The sequence below is a fragment of the Arvicanthis niloticus genome, chromosome 28 (assembly GCF_011762505.2).
Source record: "Arvicanthis niloticus isolate mArvNil1 chromosome 28, mArvNil1.pat.X, whole genome shotgun sequence".
Taxonomy (NCBI): Eukaryota; Metazoa; Chordata; class Mammalia; order Rodentia; family Muridae; genus Arvicanthis; species Arvicanthis niloticus.
Genome location: NC_133436.1, coordinates 14,491,102 through 14,505,808, shown reverse-complemented (window position 1 = coordinate 14,505,808; position 14,707 = coordinate 14,491,102). Strand labels below are relative to the sequence as shown.

Here is a 14,707-nt window from a genome sequence, read left to right as displayed (position 1 = left end):
GTCCAAGAACATATGAAGAAGTGCAGACCAAGGACACACTGAAACTCCCTTTTCAGTGGTTTTCTGTCTACTAGCTTAAGATTTCGTAATAGTAATCTCACTTGACTTCTACTTGTCTACATCACTGAGAAAAACCCAAGACAGTCATTATACATCTCTCTCTAGGGGTGCTATTAAGTCCAGCATTTGATACCATGTTGTAGTTAACAGTTAGTGGGCTTAGGTTAGCACTAATGTCTAGTTTCACAGACAATATTATTTGTCAAGTTAGACAGTAAAGGAATTGACATGAAGATGTTAAAAGGAATGTGTGCATGAAAAATACATGCAAATGAATGATGCAGAAGCGAAGGAGCAAAGAGTGTTTAAGACTCCTTAAATCTTACCTTAGAGTTTTGTATATAATTTGCAAAAGATGGATAAACTGGAAATATTTCCTAACAATATGAAAATATATAGACACTTAATGTAAATCAGGAGCAAAATTGTATAAGAAAAGATGAAACTCATTGGACAGGCATCTGTTCCATTGGTAGACAATTATTTAAGACATAAAATGACTTATAATGCTTTGATAGCTTCTACCAAGCCACTGAAATTAGCTGAACAGTGACGTTTTATTTGAATTTGAAATATTCATGTGTGGCAATACATATAATTTGTAAACTTGCTTTAAAATAATTTCAAATACTGTGCGTGAAATATATAAGGAAAGATTATATAGACACTTATTATACACTGATAGGATATGCATCTCTTTGTTGGGACCACGGTTAAGACTGTGCTTACCCTTTGAGGGAAGTCAGTAATATTCTGAATGGAAAAAAAATGACAAAGTTTATTAGACAGTTGACTGTGTCAACCGGCCTATTTTATTCATTTATGACTGAGTACAAATTGCCCAAGGAATATCTTACATGGAAAAGTTTCTTCATTGGTGTTATTGTCCGAAGAATGGAAATGAATACTTCCAGTCAGAAAATTTATATATAAATGAATTATATTTATATAATATATATTAATAGTAAATATCATATCTATGTATGTGGGCATGTATATGTATGTATATGCATGTATTTATATTTTACCTACTTAGTGCCTGTGTAAGCATTAGGTGAGGAGTGCTTCCATGGCATGTGTGGAGGTCAGAGGACAATTTGCAGGAGTCAGTTCTCTCCTACCCAGGAGATCTGACCTCAGATCATCAGGCTTGGCAGGCTTCTTTACCACTGTGCCAACCCACTGGATATATATATATATATATATATATATATATATATATATATATATATATATATTGCATCCATAACATATTTCATTTAAATAGCATCATAGAGAGGACATAGAAATCAAATATAGAAAAAATGATCTGGCATTCTCTAAAAACAGACTAAGAAATTTGCTACGACCCAAGTAAACTAATACCAAAGGCTCTGACGAGGCTGCACATGTTACTCTAATACAGACACCAGTAAAAATCTGCAAAGTTTGTTCACTCCATTATGCACCTTAACATTATTGACAAATACAAGCTTTAAAATATATTTTAATTATTAAAATATTCAGCATTATATGCTTATTTTCTACATATAAAATCCCAAAGCCAAGGACAAAGTTTATAAAATATTTTCTTTTTTCTTTTTTTTTTTAAAGACATTTATTTTATGTATGTGAGTACACTGTAGCTGTGTTCAGACACACCAGAAGAGGGCATCAGATTCCATTACAGATGGTTGTGAGCCACTATGTGGTTGCTGGGAATTGAACTCAGGACCTCTGGGAGAGCAGCCAGTGCTCCTAACCACTGAGCCATCTCTCCAGCCCCTATAAAACATTTTCTAAAACATTTATAAAAACATTTTCTTAATTTTAATTTTAAGATGACCTGGAAGATGCCATCCAAGTCTTCCTACTAGGGGAGGATGGCCTTGTCGGGCATGGGTGGGAGAGGAGATCCTTGGTCCCATCAAGGTTGAACACTGAGCAGGGAGGAATTCAAGGGTGGGGAGGTGGGAGTGGGGGGTAGGTGGTGGGGGAACACCCTTGTGGAGGCAGGAGGAGGGGGGATGGGATAGGAGGTTCCTAGGTGGTGGGGGGAATGGGGTGAGGGGATAAAATCTGAAATGTAAACATAATATCCAATAAAAAAAAGGGAAAAAAGGAATGAGGAAAATATTTTTAAATAATCTAAATTTATATTGTTAATCTCTTAATATTGAGGTTTCTTTAGTGAAGCAAACTAAAAAAAAAAAAGTGTGTAACCTCTGTGTGTGTCTTCTTTGTGGGTTTTCTGTGTCTGTGTGTCCTTTGTGAATGTTTTCTAATTGTGTATGTCCTGTGTACGTGTGTGTATGTGTGTGTGTGTGTGTGTGTGTGTGTTTCTTGTCTCTAAAAATGTTTGCCTTATGCTCTTGGTCAGGGGCATCATCTTTTGATCATCAGATGTCTCTAGCCCATGGAATGCCATGTAATAGGTAAAAAAGTAAGCATAGGCATAAATATCCCCATACACATACATGCTCACACGCATATAATATATGTAACATATAGAATATTAATATATGTTCTGTAAATACAATTTATTTATAAATTTTCTAACTGTAAGTATACATTTATCTCGTCATCCTGTCTAAAAAGACAGTTTTTTTAAAAAAAAAAAAATTGGTTATTTTATTTATTTACATGTCAAATGTTATACCCCTTCCCAGTTTCCCCTCTGCAAACCCCCTATCCCATCTTCCTTCCCTCTGCCTCTGTGAGGGTGCTCCCCTACTCACCCACCTACTCCTGCCTCACTGCCCTCACATCCCCCTAGGCTGGGGCATCAAGCCTCTACAGAAGCAAGGGCATCCCTTCCTACTGATGCCAGATAAGGCCATCCTCTTCTACACATGCTGCTGGAACCATGGGTCCCTCCATGTGTACTCTTTGATTGATGGTTTAGTCCCTGGGAACTCTGGGGGGGGGGGGGGGTGTAGGGGGTGTGTCTGGTTAGTTGATATTGTTGTTCTTCCTATGGAGTTGCATTCCTCTTCAGCTCACACCCAAAAAGACAGTTCTTATCAGAGACATACCCACAGGAAAAATTGACAACCCAGATCACTCATAAATGCACCCGGGGAACATACCAAAGCAAGCTGGAAACCTGTGTTGTGTGGGAATCCTGTACTTTAAATAAAATTCCTCACCCACACAGCAACTTGCAAGTCCAGGTTTACCATCAAAAGCTAGAGGAGCTGCCCTAGCAAGTGCACAGCTTTCATTTGAGCCTTTCCTCTGCCTCTCGGTGACATTTGCTTTATAATCACAATAAACTCTAGTAATCAGTCTCTTCCTGGATGATGCAAAGAACAAGAACAAAAGATTTCCTAATCTATAGTTCTAGACACCACAATTCTACCATCCACTCTATTAACTTGGCCCATGAGCATCCCGAAACAAACTGCAGCTTTTCTCCATCCTATCCTGAATCACTGACTTGATCTTTCAGCACAATACCTGTTGTTGCAAACTTAACTTCTGCTCCCTTACTATTTCTTTCTTGGACCTGTCTATAAGCTTTGATTATTTGTTTGTTTGTTTCTTTATTTATTTATATGTAATGGAAAATATATTCATTGTTTACTTGCTTAAATTTGTTTCTTTATATTCTCCAACAGCTCCCAAACTGAAATTGAGATCTGGGAAATGAAGACCAAGGCGTCTTGGAAATGCATTCATTATTTACCCTGAAGCATTTAGCCTTAAAATGGAAACTTTGTGGCAAATCCGTTATGCTGTAGTTGAAAAGAATGCAATACAAATTCAAGTATCAGAACATTAGAACATTGTGTCCATCTCTGTTTATCTCCTCAGAAAGAAGGCATCTGCTGTGCTGAATAAACTGCCAACTGGAATAGGCATTCTTCCCGGAAGCTTGAACAAGACTTCAAACGCCACTGACAATTTGAAATTCAAATGAGAATAGGAATTGCACTCCTAAGAAATAATCTTATAAGAAAATTTCATTCTGTTATTTGTCATAGTTAATTGTAAACTTGTAATGTTTAAGTTTATACAATTAGATTATTGTGCATGCATGCAGTGACCTGCACAGGGTTTTTTAAAATATATATTTACAGAAAAATAACTAAAGTTGTATGGGCACTGTGACTTTTTTGTAAAATGGTATAACACAAATATGTTTGGAATTAATAACAACATATTACTTGGTTTGCAATTTCTAGAACAGATTGTATCTAGAAGGTTAAATACATTTTCTTTTTGTCCAAGATTTTACATTTTATGACAGTGACCATAGGTCATCTGAGCATGTTGAGAGGTGAAAATGTCATTTAAACTATTGAAGGCTGAAAAAAATCTAATCACAATGAGAAATTAGAATTTGTGTGAATTATGCCTTATTTCTGGGTTTGCTATGACTAGATACATAAACTTTGAAATTTTAAATTACATTGCAGCAGATTAAGTAGAAGGAGCTTGCAGACTAGGTATACACTTGATGTGATCTATTAGATTCTTAAACTGATGCTTCCCCTTAATTTCAATGTAATTACAGTGTTTATTACTGGCAATGTTCTCTCTGATGCACCTGTTATAAGAACATGAGAAATCTTTGCTAATCCTATCCCATATACAATATCTATTTCTTACTTAGTCGCAACTATCTTTACAGCCTTAGACTCAGACTACAGTTCAGTCTGCTTAGCTTCTTAAAAACAGTATGCATGCATCAGTGTGTGCTCTCATCATGGAGGGACCCTCAATTTAGAGACAACAAATACCTACATCATTCTCTTGCACGTCGCAGCCTGCACCATGAATATCGGGGTATTGTGTTAGGAACTGGGCCACGTAAGTCATAATAGACTTCTCATCTGGCTTGTCCACATCCACATCTGTAAAGATAAAACTCAAATATAAGTTAATTCACCCTTCAGATGTTTATTAATATAAGTTTTGAAATGTAGCTGCTGTGCCTCAAACTCCCATCCTGAACCAGGCAGAAAACAAAATTATTAGTAAGAACAGGTTAGTCTGGATGATACTGAGTGGAAATTTCATCACACTTAGAAGTGACATTTTTTAAGAGAGCTTTTGGAAAAGCAGCACATTCCCCTTGTAGGTCATTTCAAGACAAATTTTGATGAATTTAAAAAATTAAATTCATCAAAAGTTCTGCATGATTACTTAGGCACGGTGTCAGTTAATAAGCATGCAATAACATGTCAAGCCGAGTATCTTAGTGAGTATGTGGAGTCAAAATGTCCACATATGTAACACTCATGATGGCTTGCATAGTCATAAATATTCTTGCCCATAACAAATAATCTATCCTAATACATTTTACTGTATCTGATTTCTCAGACAGCTTCTTTACTGGGGGATGCTCCAAATTACAGTGACTTAGACGAGAGACAGCCTTAAAGCATTTCAATCATCATGGATACTGAAGCTACTGATATTCATGCAAAACCAGCATAAGTCAGGCAAACAATGTTTACATATTCAATAATTATAAATGGGGTAGCGGAGCTCCCTAAATCGCTCAAATGTAACTAAGTGTGTATTGCAAAGCAATGTATGCAGCCAGAAGCAAACAGAACAAGCTCCAAATGCCACAATCAAATATGAAACTAACTCATTACTTTCAAAGACCCCTTTAGATTTGAGATATCATTTCGAGGGGCATGGATGTAGGATCTAAAAGTGACATGACTCCCATGAGTTGCTAAGGGATTAAAAGATCTGGAATCCCTGGGCTGCCTTAAATGTAAATGTTACAATGTCAAGATCCATTATGTAGAAGATGCAATGTGAAGAGAGAGTAAAATTACTTTAAGAAATATGAAAAGAGAAAGAAAATCTATATGTAATATATGACATATGCTGTGGTATAATACATTTTTTTAATTTTATTTATTTATTTTACATATATGAGTACACTGTAGTTGTCTTCAGGCAAGCCAGAAGAGGGCGTCAGATCTAATTGCAGATGGTTGTGAGCCACCATGTGGTTGCTGGGAATTGAACTCAGGACCTCTGGAAGAGCAGTCAGTGCTCTTAACCACTGAGCCATCTCTCCAGCCCCGTGATATAATACATTTGATGACTCTGTGTTAACATGTAATGTGTAATTTATTGATACCTAAAATTCCGTTCATTATGTGTGTGTATAAATGTATGTATGCAAGCTACTATCATGGGTATCATTCTATTTTAATCTAGCTCCTTCACTCAACCAAGGATTTTTCTGGGCCTCACATCTCAGAAGGAGCCCATACAGGTCTCTGTGTGGAAATGCAAGGAAATTGTGTTGTAGAGACATGAGCTCATTCTGAAATCTCATGTGTAGCAAATTTTAATTGACTGTTTACATGTATACATTAATTAGTAGAAAGTCCATAATTGCCCAGCCAAATAAGAAATTATCTATAGCAGTTGGATAACCTACTTTGATGTTTTTAATTCACTGTAATAAACAACTTACTTTTTTTTATTAACACTTATTGAATGCATCAATAAGTGTCAATTGTCTTTGGAGGCTTGAAAGAACCAAGTCTATTTTTAAAATGTCTTTGAATGGCCAGCCTTTCCAATCATGTACCAAACAAATGGAATGATGAATATGAGTCCCCCTCGTAAACTTTGCTGATCAGTGGGGACTTAGTTCTCCTAAATGCTACCCCTTCTTTTCTGATTTTTCTTTTCTGAACTTCCATTTCTTCAAGGCTTTGGTGGTTTATAGGCAATTCTTTTAACCTGTCACAGCTCTCCTCCCTCACACATGTACCACGAAAACCTTTCAGCAAAATATCTTTTAAAAAAATAATATTTGAGAATTTCATACAATATAATTTAAACATATTCAAACTCCAATACCTTCCAGATCCACTCCTACCTCCCTACCTTCAAACTTCATGTCCCTTAAAAAAGTAACCTACCAGATCAATTTTTACTGCCCATGTATTCCTGGTGTAGAGCTATCTACAGGAGCATGATTGACCTACCAGAAGCTCCACCCTTAAAAAAAGTGATTCTCCATCTCCAGAAGCCATCAGTTGTTCATAACTTCTCAGCTTTGGATGACATTCATGAATTCCATCCTTCTCAATGCTACAATGGTGACTGCTCTGCTCTTGCGCAGACAACCCAAGCACGGCTGTTGTTATGAGTACAGTGGTTCTGTCGCTCTAAAAGGCACTGCTCACTCCTATTCTCCCCAACGACTGACTCTCACAAGGTTTCTGCCATCTCTTCTGCATGTTCTCTTATCCCTGGGGAAGTGGGGAGGATACAGATGCCCCATTTGTGTGGTGATGGGGGTTGGGGGCAGGCTTTACTAACATTGATTCTTGGCACTTTAATCATCTGTGCCTCTGCATTATCCACCTTCCACTGCTCAAAGAAACTATGCTGAGGCTTCAGAGCTGCCTGATCTTTGGGGGTATTTGAGAAATCTGAATTTAGAGCCATCAACAGGCTATTTTAAGTTCTGTTCATGAGGCTGGTATGCCAATGGCAAAGAGGTGTTTGAAGTATTGACAACACAGTCTATTCCCCAATAGAATGACAAATAGACATTAGGAACTTTTCATTCCATTATTCCACTGTGCACTCTTCAGTGCCCTGTTTCTTAATAGAATCTCAAAAGTCTTGAAATGTGTGGATCTGGTACAAGCATACAGGCTATGCCCTACATATGCCAGTAGGATCATTCCATGTACCTTCGGGGTCAAGCAGTCTGGGGATGCCCAGTTGTGTTTCAGCGATCGTGAAGGCATCCTCCAGGTTCTCTCTGTTAGATCTTCTCTTCACCTTCTCCAGGTCTACCAGCTCAGGCCGGATAGCATGAATGACAGAATGAAAGGCCAGGCCAGTTCTCCAACTCTTCCCGAAGTCTTTCACTTCTATTCCCATCTGCCTTGTTGTGAAAACACAGAAAACAATGTCACAGTCTGAACTGATAACACCAGCCCAGCATTTTATGGTTTCGAACAAAACCCAGAGATGTACTATGTCAATCAAAGACATGTTATATCAATCAAAATTTTTAAAGTTATTAAGATGAACAAATTTTAATGATATATTTTTCTTTCCTTTCCTTCCCTCTTTTCCTTTCTTCTTTTCTTAATTTTTCTTGAGAGAATCTTACTAAGTAGTCCAGTTTGGACCTGCCAATTTTCTTGTCTCACACTTCCAAAAGGCTGGATTGGAGGTGACTATTACCATTTTGTATTTTTTAACAATATTTTTATATTATTATTACAGACATTTAAAACATACTTTATTCTTGCTTTTGTAATGCAAATAGAATTATATTAATATGTGTGAAAAGAATTTCTAAAAGGGAAAAATATTAAGATGTAAAATAGAAAGTCTCACTTTGTCCTGGGAGCACAGGTTTTAACAGATTGAGATGATGTGTCTAAGTACATTATAGAATGAATGTACAGACAAATCAATGCAGTCACACATGCAAATCAATGTAGCACATATACAAATTGATGCAGCACATATGCAAATCAAGACAGCACATATACAAATCATGCATTTGCATATGCAAATCAATGCAATGCAATCACATTGACTACATTATATAGCACTTACTCCACTAATCAAATGGTTTGCAGACGCCTTTTTTTTTTTTTTAAATTTTATTTAGAGAAAAGTCCTAGTGGTGAATCTTTTTTCTTTGGTGATAAATTTGATGCAAAACCAGTTCTAACTAAGGCAGTCACTCAGGCTGGTGATAACATTTTCTTATTAAAAATAAAAGCAGCGCAATTTTGCAGTGAGAAGCTCTGCCTGTGTGTAACTTACCAAGTATAACGGGAGTTCAGGAAGAGAACGTCAGAGATGATACTGAACATGGGCAGAAGAACCCCATGGCTCAGGGTAAAAGCTACAGACAACAGTGCTTAGGTCACACTGAGCAAATAAAACCTTCCGTAGTTTCTTTTCTGAAAACTTAGTCTCAGCGGGCCAGTGAAATGGCTAAGCTGGTAAGAGCGCTTGCAGTAAAAGCCAGACCACCAAGCTGAGTTTGATCCCACGAGGGAGAGATTCACATGCCTAGGGTTATTCTCAGGTTTCCATATGCATGCAGTGCCATAACCAACTCTTCTCTGTCTCAAACACACACACACACACACACACACACACACACACACACACTTAATGAATTTGAATTAAAAAAAAATTATTCTGTTAGCTTTATAGATGTTTCTAAATGAAACAGAAACACCATTTAGATTTTAGCAGGTTCTCGGGTTTCCATGAAAAATATACTGTGAAACACTCATGGGTAACTTGATAAAAGTTGGTAAGTGTCCTCCAATCACAGCCTGAAAAATACAAACTTGGTTCTCAAACATACTTGCGTCAGTGTACACTGTAAAACTATAAGTGCTAGAGGCTGGAGAGATGGCTCAGTGGTTAAGAGCACTGACTGCTCTTCTAGAGGTACTGAGTTCAATTCCAGGCAACCACATGATGGCTCACAACCATCTGTAATGGGATCTGATGCCCTCTTCTGGTGTGATTGAAGACAGCAACAGTGTACTCATATATAATAAATAAATAAATCTTAAAAAATGTAAGTGCTAAAAGTAGCACCTTGAACAACTGTTTACTATAAAATAAATATGGTAAAACTATCTGCTAAGGCTTTTGTAAATATAAAGCAGATTTGAATAGTCATTTAACTAATTAGGAGTTTCTACCTTCCCAATGTATATGTGATGTTTTTCAGCAGACATCTGATACCCCCTACACTCCATCCCTGTATCTGTTCATTTGAATATATCTCTCCATCTTTTCTTCCTCATTACATTCTGCTTTTGCTCATATTTCTAATGTTAAGTATTTGAGTCTTTAGGTGACAACAAATTAGTCTTTAACAGAGTACGTTTGCAATAACAGAATATGTAAGCAAGATATTGAATAGTCACCATATAATTAACTTTTTCTGACTTTCTTGGGCTTATACTATTCAAATGAAACATGTATGATTTCCTTAAATATTTACTATCATAGAGTAATTGAAAATATCAGTGTATTTTTTCTGTTTGTTGAAAAATATAAAAAATGCATGTGTGCATAAAAAGGTATGTACATCATTTTTCATTAGTCAAAACTATTATCTTGTCTCTCTAAAATAATTTTGGTTTCACCTCAACTTTATCACTTATAAATTTTATACAGAAACACAAAGAAAACTTAGATACACACTCAAAGAAGGGACAAATGTGTCCAGTTCAAGGATTTTTTTTGACCTGTACTATAAATTTTCTTGGAACTACTTTGTGTTAATCTGGATGTACACATCTTCATTTTTTTATTTTATTATTAATATTGGCCCCAATCTTAGTTAGCAATAACACACCAATGCTATGATTCAATGCTTTTATTTATGAAAATATTTGTGAAACTTGTTAAAAACCTGAAGGGCTTAGTTGTCTCTAATTCTAGAAGACTTTTGTCATTTACTTTTGTGTACTTTTAAAGTCTGTGTGAAGACAGAGACCAGCAATTACTGACTTGATAATTTTAGGGACATTGTCATTCATATGCTGAAATGAGGATGGAGTAATCTAAAGTCAACAGTCTATGTCTGGTAAGAAATGTAAAAGCACATGCTGGGATAGCATAAAAGGAAATTGTTAGAAACTACTGGCAATTGGACAGTGTATTGGTAACATACGTTCTTAAAGAATTTTCACAGCACAGAAGAGTCACTTTCCATCCATGTTCATGCAGATACATGAGATAAACCTTAGTAATACATTAATGAGTAGAGAAATCTCAGGCTCCCAGTTTCATCTGTATGTGTGTATATGTGCATATGTGTATATGTGCGTATATATATATATATATATATATATATATATATATATATATGTTTAAAGACAAGCCAAGAAAAGTAAAATTTTCATTGATATCAGTACATAAGTTGTAGGCATAACCTTGAGGTGCCACAACGTCCGTATTCATGCCAGCATCCATTATACAAGCAGATCATAGTGAATACAAGCACGAGACCACCAGCTTGCCTAGGCTGTGTCTGCTCCCTGTCCAGTAAGACTGCAGTAGTTGCAAGGGTACCTAATATGGTTCCAATTAAGTAATGCATAAGTCATGTAGGAGGGCTTCCAAATTTAATTTCTACTATAGACTATAAAGAAAAGCAAAACTTTGCTTTTGGAAATATTTCTGACGACATCTTGAATCATAGACTCCCAAATTAGAAAACCACCAACACACTTTAAAAGCTAATCAAACCCACACACATTGCTAATATTAATTACATCCTCTCTGTTCAGTTTCTCCCTGCTCAATTTTGCTCTTTGAACATTTAAAAAAAAATGAGTTCCCTATATTTAGTGCCTCAATATTTCAGAATAAGGCCTTGTTTATAACTATGTTCCAGAAGTAGATAATTGGATTCAAATTGGCCTTTACGCAAGCAAACCTGGGAGAAAATGAAATAGTTTTCTGTGCCATTGAAGAAGAAGAAATGAAAATATGATTTTTATGTGAAGAAACTTATCCCCAATATCATCAGACCACAAAACAGTCACAACCATCAAACCCCATGAAATCTGCTAAAAGAAGATCCTGAGAATACTTAATTTCTATCCATGCTAATAAAAATATGGACCTATGTAAATTTAGGTTGCATATAATAATGCTAGAGTTGATAGAGAATTCCGTGCTCCAGATAAACACCAAAGTAGCAAAACAGGGAGGAAAGTGTCTAGGAAGTTTCTGAAAATGCTAGGTCCCTGCTCCCCCAGGATCTGACCCTAAGCTTACATTGCCATTAATTAGAACACAATTATTTAATGAATGGATAACCACATATGAACTTTTTGCAACCTTTTAAATGAGAGTAGAAATTCAGAACAGTGGCCTAATTAGAATTAGCCTTCATGCTATGAATCAAAGGTAGGTGATAAATCAATTTTATTCATCAGGCTTAATCACATAAATGAAGAAAGAATTAATTTTATTACAGTGCTTTTCTGGAGTATGAGTGGTGATTTTATGTTTGTTTTTACCATACTCAGAGGGCACCCTAGTATGCACGTGGAAGTCTAAAGACAATTTGGAATGTTTCTCTCCTTCTTATTTTCCCGGGATCGAACTCAGGTCATCAGGCTTCCAAGCAAGTGATTTTATTGGTTGTGCCATCTGGGCATCACGTGTGTGTTTCTAATTTAAATTAGAGGAGAATGAAGCAATGCTTGAAGCAAGGCTGCTCACACAAATGTCTCTTCCAACTTCGAAACCATGAGAAGTGATAAGAGCATTAAACTGGCATCAAGACCAATACTGTGTTTCAGGTTAAGCAAACCACTGGCACTTACTTGCCTGCTGTGTGCTGGACCCACTTTAACAGAGTCTTCTTGGCATTTCCCTGGATCTTGGTGGCTACCTTACGTTTGCTTGGTGGGCTAGCAGTCTCGGTGCTGACCATGCTGTCCACAGAGGAAGCACTGCTCGACAGAGACTGCAGCTGTGGTAGGTTGCTGGTCAACTCTTCTATCTGTGTTTGTGAGCAAGCAGAAAACAGTCCAGGTGACCCTTGCTTGTCTTTTCTCAGAACTTATGTCCCAGTGGAGAATGACCAATCTTAGCATCCTATATACCCCAGAAAAAAATTAGTTCTTATAGGTTATGGTTGGTATCTTAGCCTTTATTTAAAAAAGAAAGAAAGAAAGAAAGAAAGAAAATACTTTTTAAAGGCCTATTTACTTTATTTTGGGTGTATGAGTGTTTTGTCTGCATGTATGTACATGCACCATGTGTGTCTGTGGAGGACAGAGAAGGCCAGGCATGTGGGAGCTGGGAGCTGAACCCTGGTCCTCTAGAGGAGCAGCAAGTGCTCTTAACCACTGAGCCATCTCTCCAACCCTTCTCGTCTTTCTTGTCCCCCCTATTGCCTTGCTCTGTGTATCTTACACACTTCTCTGTGTAAGATACTTATTTTTCTATATTTATTCAATGTTTATTTCTATAAATATTGACTAGCTGAGTGGATAGGTTAATGCTATAGATTGAGCTGTTCCTTTAAGGCTAAAAGATTTGTCTCTGTGTGGTGATAATGAGAGGGACTGTTTCAGTTTTTACCACACTCAGAGTGCACCCTGGTATGCACGTGGAGGTCCAAAGACAATTTGGAGTGTTTCTCTCCTTCTTATTCTCCCGGGGTCGAATTCAGTGGTAGATACTTGAAGAAACCACTGGGGGAGCCACATTGGGAAGGAGCTGGTGAGTCTTAGGGTTAGTTCTAAGAGTGTAAGCCTTGTGCCTCTCTTGTCTCTATGGCTTCTCTCATCATGTCAATTTTCTTTCCTGTTCATGCCCCTGCCATGATGTCACTGGCCATGGTGTGATGAAGCCAAGGATCCCTACCCAAAGCTGCCACATGCTGTTCTGTTCTTTATAAACAGAGCCGCCTCAGTTGTTTTATTACACCGATGAAAAAGAGATTGGTATAAGTAATAAAGTAAAACTAGTGATTACTTACTCTAAGACAAAGGCAGGTTAATTTCTCCCAACAGCATTTAACAGAACTTAGAACAAGGAGAACCCGGTTACTCGTGGCTGCAGGCAGCTACACTATTCCTTACCCAGGTAAATATAAAACAACATTTTCCTGAGCTGCTTGTATGCCTCTCATATGTCCACTGTGGCATGTCTACATTTCAGATTGGCTCCTCTGCTGTTCTAAGAGTAGAGGGCTCACACATGACACTCTTGAGTGGGAGAAACAGAAAATTTTGCTTTAAAATATGAATGTGGGGAGGGGTCACAGATCTGCTGGGTCAAGGTTCAACCAAATGGTGTGGAAAAAGGGCATTATGAACATCTGCCACCCCCTCCCTCTTTGATGTCATATCAGACACAAGACCAAATATAATACAATACCTGGAAATACAGGATGATGGTCCACATCAGCCCAAGAACGATTGACGGTCGGCCATCAGCAATATCAGTAGCATTGATGTTGACTAATTTAATCTGTTTAAAAAGAAAAGCTGTGCTCATAATTTACCAGAATATTGTGACTCATTTAACCATGTAATAATTAAGATGTTATATAACAATAGTATTTGGTCATGCCTATGTACTGGCACACAAAAATAAAAAGGCAAGTCATACAGACAAAGGGGCACACAGGTTTATGAAAAATTCAGGGGCATTTGTTAAACTTACAAACTGAAAACAAATATAAAGTTGACCTCAAATTTTTATTTCCTTTAAAGTTAGAAAAACATAACAGCATAGCACCATGCAGGGAATTGCCAACAAAAAAAAGTCAAACCCAGAAAACACTTATTCTTTATATATTTAGAAGTTGACTAAAGCAAAAGAAACCATGGTAGGTAGCGTTAAATGATACATTTACTTTGATGCTTTTTACCAAATAGCATAGAAGTTTAGGACCTCCTTTACCTATAAAAGTCAGCAGTTGAAAACTCTAAAATGTGTACTAACCGGTGATCCTCTGTACATGGACTGACATGAAAAACAAAAAGAGAAGATAATGTGTGCACAGAAACAAACTACAACATCTTTCAGTTGTCAGTGGGAACAAAGGGTAGACCAGTTAGCACATCCGCGGGGGCTGGGTTTAAGGAGAGAAGGGACAGAGATCATTAGCTCCCTGGGGTGAAAACATAGAGCTTTGAGAGTAGAG

General features: G+C 37.1%; 1 protein-coding gene across 3 annotated transcripts in view; it reads right to left on the bottom strand.

Annotated features, from left to right (window-relative positions):
* Syne1 (spectrin repeat containing nuclear envelope protein 1) overlaps positions 1-14,707 on the bottom strand; it is a 478,529-nt gene that overhangs the window by 354,308 nt on the left and 109,514 nt on the right. For 2 of the 3 annotated variants that reach the window (XM_076926750.1, XM_076926751.1), the window contains exons 6-10: positions 14,506-14,526; positions 13,936-14,028; positions 12,372-12,550; positions 7,728-7,924; positions 4,789-4,898 (exon numbers count right to left, since the gene is read on the bottom strand). In XM_076926750.1, coding sequence (XP_076782865.1) covers positions 4,789-4,898; positions 7,728-7,924; positions 12,372-12,550; positions 13,936-14,028; positions 14,506-14,526 — 600 coding nt within the window. Of the gene's footprint in view, positions 1-386; positions 438-4,788; positions 4,899-7,727; positions 7,925-12,371; positions 12,551-13,935; positions 14,029-14,505; positions 14,527-14,707 lie in introns of all 3 variants that reach the window. The other variant, XM_076926749.1, reaches the window with a different exon arrangement.